The 12,518-nt window shown below is 49.2% G+C and overlaps 2 protein-coding genes across 2 annotated transcripts; both read right to left on the reverse strand.

Moving 5' to 3' along the window:
- Nucleotides 1–880: 880 nt before the first annotated feature.
- RhiXN_01152 (Retrotransposable element Tf2 protein) lies at nucleotides 881–5,791 on the reverse strand (the record flags this gene model as incomplete). The annotated part of the gene is made up of 3 exons (XM_043320971.1): nucleotides 881–4,232; nucleotides 4,316–5,553; nucleotides 5,783–5,791. The coding sequence occupies 3 exons, from the start codon at nucleotides 5,789–5,791 to the stop codon at nucleotides 881–883; spliced, it is 4,599 nt and encodes a 1,532-aa protein (XP_043179983.1).
- A 733-nt stretch (nucleotides 5,792–6,524) lies between these two features.
- On the reverse strand, nucleotides 6,525–12,472 carry RhiXN_01153 (Retrotransposable element Tf2 protein; the record flags this gene model as incomplete). Its single annotated transcript, XM_043320972.1, has 3 exons — nucleotides 6,525–9,883; nucleotides 9,946–11,282; nucleotides 12,351–12,472. The coding sequence occupies 3 exons, from the start codon at nucleotides 12,470–12,472 to the stop codon at nucleotides 6,525–6,527; spliced, it is 4,818 nt and encodes a 1,605-aa protein (XP_043179984.1).
- Between the last annotated feature and the right edge of the window lie 46 nt (nucleotides 12,473–12,518).

Genomic DNA, 12,518 nt, shown 5'->3' on the forward strand with positions numbered 1-12,518 from the left:
GCATTGGACAGTCCTTTCAACCAATCAACAGCTGTGAGCAGGCATGATGTGGAGCAGGTTTTCTGCAAGCAGGTGGATTGACTGTCTAAGGTTGCAGGTAGAGGGTGCGGCAACCTGGGGTGTGCGGGCAATAGGAGTATCCTGCCTTATAGCAATTTCCTACTATGTGGGGGTGGGGGAATTTGATTATTCTTTCCTGCAAGGTGGCCCCAATCACATGATTTTGGTTGTGCTAGTACAGGTACTCTTCTTGGTGGTTGGTTTTTAGTGGTGGTGGGTGCAGAACGGTTTGCAACCAATGTAAGGTCAATTACCTAGTGTCCTAGATGTCTGTAAGGACATCAAGGGTGCAGGCGCTTTTGGCCGTGTGGAGTACAAGTATGATCCGCTTAAGGCAGTGATGTCTACCCTACAATGTCTAGCTAACTAACTATGATGACCACGCGCTATAAGGCGGCAGCAAACTACATATGTACAGCAGCAACAATGCTTAAGGCGTGTAACTAAGTAACTTACTGGGCTGTATGGCCCTTGTACAATGTGGGATGCAACAAGAGGTAATCAACCTGGGTGTTACCATGGTTGGTTGGCCTCCTTATATATTCTACAGACTGACTAATTACAAATATATAATATCCAATACCTAATCCAATAAGAACCCCGCTCTGCATTTGGCCTTACTCATGCATACGTGTCACTGACGTGTCATGATGATGTCATAGGTGGAGGTGGCTACATATGCTGATTAAGCGCGGGTGAGGACGTGGCTTGGCGCTTAGCGTATGATATAAGCGCCAAAGTCACGTGATCAAAAAAGTAGACCAATTGCCTTCGTTTAAAATCGAGAAAATAGGGATAAATTCCCTTGGTATACGTGTGTCTACAACACTGCCCCCCCTCTAAGGGCCTTGGCAGCGCCGAGGGCCTTTTCCTTCATTTCTTTTTCGAATTTTTTCAGAATTTTCTCGGCATTCTTGAGGTTTTCCCTTGGTTCCCAGGTATTTTCCTCTGATCCATAGCCTTTCCATTTTACCCTGAAAAACCATTTTCTGTCCCTTTTTTCCATGTCCGTGATTCCTTCTACCTCGTATTCCTCTTCTCTGTCCACAGTGACTGGAGGCAGCTGGTTTTCAAATGCGCGCTTATTGTCCCTTTTCACCTTTGACAGTAATCCCACATAGAAGACATTGTGGATTCTCATGGATGGCGGGAGTTCTAGGCGGTATGCGCAGTCGGAGATTTTCTTGGTTACTTTGAAGGGGCCTAGGCATTGTTCTGTTAGCTTGGGACTTAGGGTCTTTAGTTTCACGTTTTTGGCGTCTAGCCAGGCCTCTTCTCCAATTTCAAAGTTTATTGGTTCTCCTGTTTCTCCAGCTGTCATGCATGTCTTTGATTGCCGGAGCGCTGCTTCTATTACCCGCCATTGTGCTTCCATCTGAGAGGCCAGGTCGTTGGCTTCCAGGACGTTGGTTGGAATGTTGCTTGGTGTGAGTGAGGGTTCCCATCCATAGAGTGCCTTGAACAGGGATTTGCCTGTGGCGCTATGAACTGCATTGTTATAGGCAAACTCCACCATTGGTAGCCACTTTACCCAGTCCTTCTGGTTGATTCCTGAGTAGGCCCGTAGGAAGTGCTTGACCGTAGGGTTTACGCGCTTGGTCTGTCCATCACTTTGTGGGTGATAGGCCAAGGAGAAGTGGGGGTCTATTCCTAGGCGCTGGTACAGGGCCTTCAGGAACTTGTTGTTGAAGACCCGTCCTTGGTCCAATACTGTCTTCTCAGGCATGCTGTAGCGCTTCCATACATGGCGTAGGAACAAATCTGCCAATTCCAGAGCTTTGAGCTTTTTGGAACATTCTACCAAGATGGCGTATTTGGTAAAACTGTCCACAATGACCAGGATAGAATCACAGCTTCCGTCCTTGGGCAGGTCTACTATCATATCATACAACATGTGCTGCCAGGGGCGTGAGGGTAGTTCCAAAGGCTGAGGAGGGATGGACGCATATTTAGGTTTCTGGATCCATTGGCAAGTCTTGCAGGAATTGACATGCCAGTAAGTATCTGCACGGATGCCAGGCCAGTAGTAGTTCCTGGATACCAGTTCCAGGGTTTGTTGTCTGCCAGGGTGTCCCGCCAATGGGCTATTGTGGAAGATTTGAAGTAAGTCCGTTCTCAGGGTGCCCACGTCTGGTACTACAATGCGCCCTTGGTAGAATAACAATCCTGCTTCCATTTCATAGTCCTTGAAGGCACGTTTGATGGAAGGCAGGGCTTTTGACTTGCTTTGGAGGAATTGGAGGATCTCTTCCAGGGATTTGTCTTGGTCTAGGGACTGCTTGATTTGGCATTGTAACTCCTTTTCCGGCGTGACTAGGGCAACATTGGCAAATACAGGGTCTGGTAGCATGGACTGAGGTTCTGGTGGAATGTCAGCGTGGTCTGACCTTTGGGAAAGTGCATCTGGTTTTCCTGACTGTTTACCGGGTCTGTACACAATCTGGAAGTTATAACCGGCCAGTAGGAGGTGCCATTGGGCGTGGCGTTGGTTGAAGGTGCAGGATTCCTTCCAGTATTCCAAGTTCCAGTGATCCGTGAAGACAGTGATGGGATGCAGGGTCCCTTCTAGGAAGATACGCCAATACTCAAAGGAGCAGATGATAGCCAAAAGTTCCTTGTCATGGGTGTTGTAGTTCTGTTTGGCACCCTTAAATGACTCAGATAGAAAACCTAGCGGATGGAGGCGGCCATCTTCCTGATGTTGGCTGAGTATGGAACCTAGTGCTGCTCCTGAGGCGTCTGTTTCCAAGAAGTAGGGTTTTTCTGGGTTGGCATGACAAAGGACCGGTGCGTTGGTGATGGCGTTCTTTAAACCCTGAAAGGCTTCTTGTTCCTTTGTCTCCCATTTCCAGGGTGTGTCTTTCTTGACAAGGTTATGCAAGGGCCTAGCCATGTGGCTGAAATTGGCAACAAATTGGTGGAGGAAGTTGGCAAAACCCAGGAATGATTGAACTTCTTTGACTTTAGTAGGGGTAGGCCATTCTTGAACAGCCTGGATTTTGAGCTTATCCAGGCTGAAACCCTTATCCAAGACAATGATACCCAGGTATTCCACAGATGTCACATGGAAGGTGCACTTTGAGGCTTTACAGAATAGCTGATTTTTCATGAGACGCCGTAGGACTTCATGGATGTGCCGGGTGTGGGATGCGTCATCCTTAGAGTAAATGAGGATGTCATCAAGATAGATGATGATGCATACATCCAATAAATCTTTGAACAACTTGTTCATGAAGTGTTGGAAAGCGGCAGGGGCGTTTGTCAGGCCAAAAGTCATTACCAGGGATTCATACAGCCCATACTTTGTGCAAAAGGCAGTCTTCCACTTGTCACCTTCCTTAACTTGGATGTTGTTATAGCCCCATCTCAGATCTAATTTAGTGAAGACCTTGGCGCTGCGGAGCTGGGCCATGAGGTCATCTGGACGGGGTAGCAGGTAGACGTTCTTCTTAGTCCGGTTATTGAGACGGCAATAGTCCACTACTAGACAACAGGAACCATCCTTCTTTGGCACAAACATAACAGGGGAGCTGATGGATGATTTACTGGGGCAGATTTTCCCAGCCTTGAGCTCATCCCTAAGCCAATCCTTGAGGGTGGCGGATTCGGCGTCAGTCATGCTATAGAGGGGCAAGTTGAGAGGGCCTTCTTTGGTGAGTTCAATCCCTATGTCATAATGCCGGTGCGGTGGAAGCTTATTGAATTCTTCCTCCCCAAATACCTTGGCATATTGGTGGTATTCTGGGGGTACTCCTTCAAGAGGGTTCTTGTCAGCTTCCTCCTCCTTGGCAATAGCCACATGTTCTGGCGGTGTATGGGGGAAGGAGAGTGTTTGTGAATTCCAATTGATTTTGGGGTTGTGGTTTTCCAGCCATTTGATTCCTAGGATGGCAGCGTGTGATCCGGTGTTGCAGACTAGGAAGGTTTCTGTCATGCGCTTGCCATCAAAAAGGAAGGTCAGGTGGACCTTTTTCCAAATCTTTCCAGCCTGGGGGCTCAACCCATCAAGCATAGTAACAGTACGGGGTTGCGGAAGGTCAATGAGTGGTAGGTGTAGAGCCTCAGCGGTGTGGGGATGAATGAACAATGATGTGGCGCCTGAATCTATCAGGACTTCTAGAGTGTCCGCTTGTTTCTCTGGTTTGATTGGAATTGTGAACAGGGGTCTATTTCTATGAGATTGCAATATATTACAGAATTCCAAGACAAAAACAGAGTCCTTAGGGTCCTTGCGTGCGGCAGCAGGTACCCTTACTCTTTTCCCAATTGATACTTGGAGTCTTTGCCAGTTTTGGCGGTTTCCTTGGCTTTCCCCTTGTCCTCAACAGGGGTTGCCTTCCAGCCTGTGCGGCATTCCACAAACTTATGACCCATCTTTCTGCACTTGATACAGGCGCCTGCGGCGCAGCAGCAATTTTGTTCTTCCTCCAACACAAAGTTGGGATTGTTGGAGAGCTTCTTCAAACTGGATGTGACTTGACTGGTACTTGTCCCCCTTGCAGGGTTGGATGGTTTGCTAGACTTATTGTCCCTTGGTGGGTGGCTAGCACGCTCTTCACGGAGAGCATTGTCAATGACAAGTGCTGCGTTCTGCAGCTTGAGAAGGGTGTGGGGTTGGTGCTTGCAGGTTGCTATTTGGCAGCTGACCTCCCAGTGGAGGCCGCAGGCAAACTGGCCTTGGAGGGCCGCGTTGTTCCAGTCCAGTTCCATTGCTAGGGTTCTGAACTTTGTGATGTAATCCGCGCATGTGCCGGACTGGGTAAGTGTTGTGATCTTCCGCTTGGTGGCCCTAGTGGCATCAGGGTCACCAAAAGCCGCCAAGAATTCCAATTTGAAGCCTTCCACCGTTTGAATGATGGCCCAGTGTGACCCAAGCTGGTCAAGGTGTGGGTGGGCCCAGGCCCCGGCCGTATCCTTCATGTTCATCAAGAGGAAGGATAGTACTTCCTGGTTGGTGGGGAACATGCAGGAATTCAGCTGTGTCCAAGCCAGCATCCTTGTGAGCCACTGTTTGGCTTCACTCCCAATCTTGCCTGTATAGGCATCTGGATGGTCTACTTTGACCAGGGCAGGGTATGTGGCAACTGGAGCCAGTGGAGGAGGGATGGATGCTCTGATTGGGGATTGGAGACCCAGAGGGGGAGAAGGGACTTGTGGGGGTAGTACTCTCTGTGGCTGTGGTTGGGCAAAGATAGGGAGCCCTTTTTGTTTGGGCCAGAAGGAAGGCCCACTAGCCAATCCAATAGGCTTGGCTTTTGGTAGGGGGCATGGCGTTGCTTCCACGGCTGGGGGCTTGGTTTCTGGGGTCCTTGGCCCATGGGATTGGAGGCTCCTAAGCCCATCCTTGACAACATCAACTGTTTGAGAAATGTTCTCAACGTTGGTTTGGGTTTTGATCCCTGTTTCTTTGACTTCTTTGAGCTTTTGCTTGATGTTCTCAACTTGGCTGAGGAGGCCAAGGAGAAGGCGGGTGACCCGCTCAAGGGAGACTTCCTGTTACAAACTCCTTATTGATACCATTAGAATTGGACAAATTTTCTATTATTTTTACTATTTTTTACGGACTCAATATCTTTTGTTTTTTGATCACGTGATCTCGGCGCTTATTATGCCAAGATGCCGTGCCAAGATGCCGTGCCAAGGGCGCTTAGGAGAAATCCACGCTTCTGCGCAGCCCGTAGCACGCTTCTCTTTTCACACGGACTCTTCTTTTCTCACGCACACAGACCATGTAGATAGTGTGCTTTTGTCTATATATACAGCAGGAAAATTGCTTGGAGACCCCAAGTCAATTTTACCTTGTCTCTTACTCATTAGAGAAGGTAGTCAGCCAGCTAAGTAGCCGGCCCCTAAGTAGTTCTCAGACGCTCACCAACCCCTTTACCTATCACATGTCGTACACCACTGTAATGTGGGTACTTGCTAGCAAAGGCAGGCGCTTAAGGCCGTACTACTACAAGCACACGTATGTATCTAACTTATCTAAGGCTATACTACTAGCGCTTAAGGCGCTCTAATGCTATCTACTGCTGACAAAGGGGCCGGAGGCCTGGGAGGTGTGGTAGGTGAAGGTAGGGGGTAACGTCAGCTGAACTTCTGGGGGCTGGTTACTTAACTGGCTGGGTCCTCCTCAATGAATATGAGACAAGGTAAAATTGACTTGGGATCTCCAAGCAATTTTCCTGCTGTATATATAGACAAAACTGCTAACTACATGTGGTCTGTGCGTGTGTGAATAGAAGCCTACATGTGAAAAGAGAAGCGTGCTGCGGGCTGCGCAGAAGCGTGGATTATTCCTAAGCGCCCTTGGCACGGCATCTCGGCGCGGCATCTTGGTATGATAGGCGCCGAGATCACGTGATCGAAAAACGAAAGATATCAGGTCCGTAAAAAATACTAAAAATATCAGAAAAATCGTAGGAATCTAGTGGTATATGTTAGGGGATTGTAACATTGCCTCCCCCTTAAAGGCTCTTGGCGGCGTCACGAGCCTTTCTAAGTCTAGCTTGGTTGAATCGCTTGATCTCTTCCTGGCTATGTTCCAATAGTTCTTCTGGTTCCCAGGAATTGTCCTCCGGGCCATACCCTTTCCATTTTATTAGATAAAACCATTTTCCTTGTTGTTGCTTAGAGTCAATAATTTGCTCAACCTCGTACTCCTCTTCCCCTTCTATTGTTTCAGGAGGGGGCCGGTCCGGAAATGGCTGACTTGGGGACTTGTGTGTTTTAGATAGTAGTCCTACGTAGAATACGTCATGAATTTTCAGAGTTTCCGGTAGCTTGAGGCGGTACGCGTGACTGGAGATTTTTTCAGTGACTTCGAACGGTCCTAGCCGTTTGGGATCTAGCTTGTTGGAGTTTGTTCTAAGTTCCACGTTTTTTCCGTCCAGCCAGACTTTTTTGCCCACAGAGTATTCTGGTACCACTCCTTTTGTGCCTGCCATGCGTTCCTTGGTCATTCTGAGTGATGACTCCGCTTCTTGCCATTCTCGTGCTAGGGTGTCGGCTACTTGGTTGGCTTCTGGGACGTTGGCAGGAACGTTAGATGGATTCATGACTGGGTTCCTTCCGTAAACCAGCTCAAAGGGGGTTTTTCCTGTAGCGGTATGCTTAGCGTTGTTGTAAGCGTATTCCGCTAATGGCAGCCATGTGGCCCAATCTGAGTGATCTGCAGCAACATAGGACCTGAGATAGAACTCAATGAACTGGTTCACTCTTTCCGTTTGTCCATCCAATTCTGGGTGATACGCTGACAAGAAGGCGGGTTTGACTCCTAGGCGTTGATACAGTGCCCTTAGGAATTTTCCTGTGAACGTTGTCCCTCGGTCTGAGACTGTTTTGACCGGTAATCCGTGAAGTTTCCACACATGGGTGATGAACAGGTCTGCAAGGCCTTTGGCGGTAACTTTCTTGGAAGTGGGGATGAAGTGCCCAAACTTGGAAAATGAATCAATTACCACTAAGATAGCGTCGTGGCCCTGTGACTTGGGAAAACCAGTGATGAAGTCGTACAAGATGGTGTGGAATGGGAACGGGGGAACTTCCAAGGGTTTAAGAGCAATGACTGGTGCGTGGGCCCTTTGGTTGGCTTGGCATACCGGGCAACATTCTACCCATTCTTTTGCAGACGACTTCATTCCTGGCCACCAGTAGTTCCTGCTGAGCAATTCTAAGGTTTGTTGTTGCCCTGGGTGTCCCGCTAGCGGTGAGTCATGGTATTCCTTCAGAAGGCGCTCCTTCAGGGTTTCTGCGTCTGGGACAACTAGTTTTCCTTGGTACCAGAGGAGGTCTTCTTCCCAATCATAATCTCTATAGGCCTTACAAATTGAGGGGGGAGCATTGTCCGCGTCTTCAGTGAGGAATTGGATAATGGGTTCCAGGGAAGGATCCTCTCTAAGTTTGGAGCGGATTTCCGTGACTATTTCTAGCTCCTCTTCTGATGTGTTGGCAAAGACCTCAGCCGGTAGCATAACTTCTGGTTCCTGGGTGGTTTCTACATAGTCTGCTCTCCTGGATAGGGCGTCTGGTTTCCCCGATTGCTTTCCTGGTTGGTAATGGATCTCGAAATTGAAATCGCTCAGGAATATGCGCCATCTGGCGTGTCTTTGGTTGAAAGTCCTGGCCTGCATCCAGTATTCCAGGTTCCTGTGGTCTGTGAAGACCTGGATTGGCTTGTCTGTGGCTTCCAGGAATATTCTCCATTCTTCCAATGCCTTAATTATCGCCAGGAGTTCCTTATTGTGGGTGTCATAATTGGCTTCTGCTCCTGAGAATGACTTGGACATGTAAGCAATTGGATGAAGGCAGTTATCTTCCCCTTGTTGGCTCAGGATGGCACCCATGGCTACGCCTGATGCGTCCGTTTCTAGGTAATAGGGGAGATCTGGGTTTGAGTGGATTAGGACCGGGGAACGGGTGACTAGGGACTTTAATTCCTGAAAGGCTTCTTCCTCTTGGGTCTCCCAAGACCATGGGATTTCCTTTTTTGTGAGATTGTGGAGGGGGCGAGCCACGGAACTAAAGTTGGGGATGAATTGGCAAAGGTAGTTCACAAATCCTAGGAAGGCCTGGACCTGCTTGACTGTTTTAGGTTGGGGCCATGATGTAACAGCCTCGATTTTCTTCTGGTCCATGGAGAAGCCTGCAGGGGATATGACAATGCCAAGGTAATTGACTGTGGTGACGTGGAAGTGACACTTAGAGAGCTTGCAGAACAACTGGTTTTTCATTAGTCTCAATAGGACTTCCCTAACGTGTTCTGGATGCTTCTTGGGGTCTTCGGAAAAGATGAGGATGTCATCCAAGTAAATCACCACTGTGACGTCAATGAGGTCTCTGAACAAGTCATTCATGAAATGTTGGAAGGCAGCCGGGGCGTTGGTGAGACCAAAGGGCATGACCAGGTACTTGAATAGTCCATACTTGGTCCTGAAGGCCGTCTTCCACTCATCTCCTTCCTTAATCCTGACGTTATTATAACCCCAACGAAGATCTAGTTTGGTAAACAGTTTTGCGTTCCTGAGCTTGGCCATCAGATCATCCTGTCTAGGGAGCGGGTAGACATTTTTCTGGGTGACATCATTTAACTTTTGGTAGTCCACGACCAGTCGTAGGGAACCATCTGCCTTCTTTACAAACATCACCGGGGCGCCTGCTGATGAAGTACTGGGGCGAATTTTGCCCATGGCTAGTTCTTCATCAATATGTTGCTTCAGTGCTTTAGACTCCGCATCGGTCATGCCGTAGATTGGACCTGGTGTAAGTTTGGCATCTGGAGTGAGGTCAATTGATATATTGTACTCCCTATGTGGAGGGAGGACTTTGAACTCCTCTTTGCCAAACACTCTAGCAAACTCGTGGTACTGAGGGGGGAGTTCCGCCAAAGGGTCTGGGTCTGCTTCTTCCTCAGAGGCAATTTGAACCTGTTTGGGGAATGTGATAAGTCCTTGATGCCAATCAATGAGAGGGGATTCAGTTATGAGCCAAGTCATGCCAAGGATTGCCAAGGTATTGCTGATAGGACAGACAAGAAAAGGGATAGTGTGGGGATGGCCATTGGCCAAGACCGCGATTTGAACCTGGTGCCAAATGCGACCAGTCTGGGAAATAGTACCATCTAACATTCTCACAACTCGTGGATTTTTGAGTTGGGTTTTTGGGATTTTGTATTTTTCCACAATCAAGGGGGAAATGAAGTTCGACGTGGCTCCTGAGTCTATCAGGGTTTTCAAAGGTTCTGCTGGGAAGTTCTGGACATATAGATCGATGAAGAGCAGTGGTTTTTTATTAGAATCCAGTCCTAGATTTACAAATTTGAATCTATCTATATTGTCCTTGTTAGTCAGGGGCTTGGCAGCAGTCCTTGACTTCAATCTTTTCCCAAACCCTCTTCTTCTGCCACCTTGACAACCTCCTTGATCGTGGCTTTCCAGCCGTTGGGGCACTGTTTGATTCCATGCCCTTTTTGCCCGCATTTAACGCATAGCCCTGCTGCGCGGCGGCGGTCTTGTTCCTCTGGTGTGACGTAGTTGGGGTCCTCGGATAAGCGGACCCTAGTGGTGGTGGTGGAAGTGGAGGTGGTCGCGGTGACCGGGGACTTGGCAGGAAGCTTCTTGGGTTGGTTCTCCTTGTTCTCCCAACGAATGTTGTCAATTTTGACCAAGGCGGCAAATATGGCCTCGAGGTCATCATCAGGGACGTGATCCTTGGTGGATAGGAGTTCCTTGACCTTCCAGTGAAGGCCTTGCGTGAACTGGGCAATGTAGGCCTCAGTGTTCCAGTCAAGCTCCGCCATGAGGTTGCGGAATTCTGTGACGTACTCAGATGTGGTGGTGGTCTGAGTCAACGCGGCAATTTTCCTGGCGGCCGCCCTCTTCGCGTCTGGATCAGCGAAGGCTTCTTTGAATTTGCCCGTAAGGGCCTGGATGGTGGTGGGGGGGTTTCCCTTGCCCTTGATGATGTTTCCGATGATGGGGAGGGCCCAATCGGCGGCTTTATTGGTCATATGATAGAGGATCCATACAACCATCTGTTCCTCCTCATCGAATTGGTCCCTGTGGAGGGCAACCCAGAGCATCATGCGGTCAAGCCATTGGGTGGCCTTACGTCCCCTTGTATCTCCCTTATAGGGGTCTGGGAGGTCCATCTTGGGCCTTTTTATGCTGGACCCGGCGTCAAAGGGGGTAAGGGACCCAAGGTGCCGTTTAGGCGTTCCTTGAGGCTCCTTTTTGGGGGCCCTTGGTTCTTCTTCATCCTCAGAGTTGAAGCCCGTGCCTCTAGAGGGCCGGAACGGGGCCTTGAGTCCAGGCCTAACCGTGCCTGGAGTGTGGGTTTCCCCTCCTGAGTGGGTAGGGGGGGTAACAGGCCCAGTCGATGGGCCAGGCTTGTTTTGGGCTCCGCCCTGATCCTTGTCTCCAACGAGGTTGTTGGTCTCCTTGCATATGGCGGTAAGCTGGGAGATTTGCTTGCCTTGAGACTTGACTTGGTCCTGGAGGGACCCAACTTGAGTGGTGAGGGCTGTGATAGCCTCGAGGAGAGCGCTAAGGGTCGGCTCCAGTTCCATTCCTGGCAGGTCTTGCGGAGTGGGAGATGGGCTGCAAGTGGGTGGTTGGGAATGGGATGGAACAGAGCGGCGGCTGGAGCGGCTGGTAGGACGGGAATAGGGATGGGGGACGCCAGAGCGTGTGGATGGAATGATTGAGACGGCGTGGGGGTGAAGTTGCCTATATCAGGACTTATGGGCGGTTTTTTGTGCAGAGTGTGAACGCTAAACCCTTGCATCAGACACCTAGCGTTGAACTATCCCTACAACAAATCAACAGATCTGGCAATTGTGATATGAGCGGGTTTTTAGCAAGCGGGTGAATCAGCTGTCTAGGGTCGCTATCTGCTGTGTTCCGGCAAAACACGTGGTATGCGGGCGATTAGACACCGTCTGCCTTATAGCAATTTGGTACTATCTGGGACCGACAACTTTTTGATTATTCTAGTCGAAAGGGGAGTCCGTTCAGATATTTTCCCTCGTGCTAGTACAGGGGCGCTTCTTGTTGTCAATCAAGCCTACAAAAGTCGATTTTACAATGTCGTACACCACTGTAATGTGGGTACTCGCTAGCAAAGGCGGGCGCTTAAGGCCGTACTACTACAAGCACACGTATGTATCTAACTTATCTAAGGCTATACTACTAGCGCTTAAGGCGCTCTAATGCTATCTACTGCTGACAAAGGGGCCGGAGGCCTGGGAGGTGTGGTAGGTGAAGGTAGGGGGTAACGTCAGCTGAACTTCTGGGGGCCGGTTACTTAACTGGCTGGGTCCTCCTCAATGAATATGAGACAAGGTAAAATCGACTTGGGATCTCCAAGCAATTTTCCTGCTGTATATATAGACAAAACTGCTAACTACATGTGGTCTGTGCGTGTGTGAATAGAAGCCTACATGTGAAAAGAGAAGCGTGCTGCAGGCTGCGCAGAAGCGTGGATTATTCCTAAGCGCCCTTGGCATGGCATCTTGGCGCAGCATCTTGGTATGATAGGCGCCAAGATCACGTGATCGAAAAACGAAAGATATCAGGTCCGTAAAAAATACTAAAAATATCAGAAAAATCGTAGGAATCTAGTGGTATATGTTAGGGGATTGTAACATCACACCTCCCAGGCCTCAGGCCCCATTGTCAACAGTAGTTAGAAGTAGAGCGCCTTACACACTATTAGTATAGCCTTAGATAGTTGACTTACATAAGCCAGTGTAGTAGTATGGCCTTAAGCGCCCGCCCCCATTAGCAAGTACCCACCTTATAGTGGTGTACAACACTTCCCCAAGTTTGACGGCAGTGGTTGCTGGAAGTTGGGGTCCCAGGTCTCTTGGATCAAAAGGGGACTGGGCTTGAGAGGATGTCTGGGAACGGGTTGCCATAGTAGGTGCAGGGTAGGAGCAGCCAGCGTGAGAGGATGCCTGCAAG

This window comes from Rhizoctonia solani, chromosome 4 (assembly GCF_016906535.1).
Source record: "Rhizoctonia solani chromosome 4, complete sequence".
In the NCBI taxonomy this organism is placed as follows: Eukaryota; Fungi; Basidiomycota; class Agaricomycetes; order Cantharellales; family Ceratobasidiaceae; genus Rhizoctonia; species Rhizoctonia solani.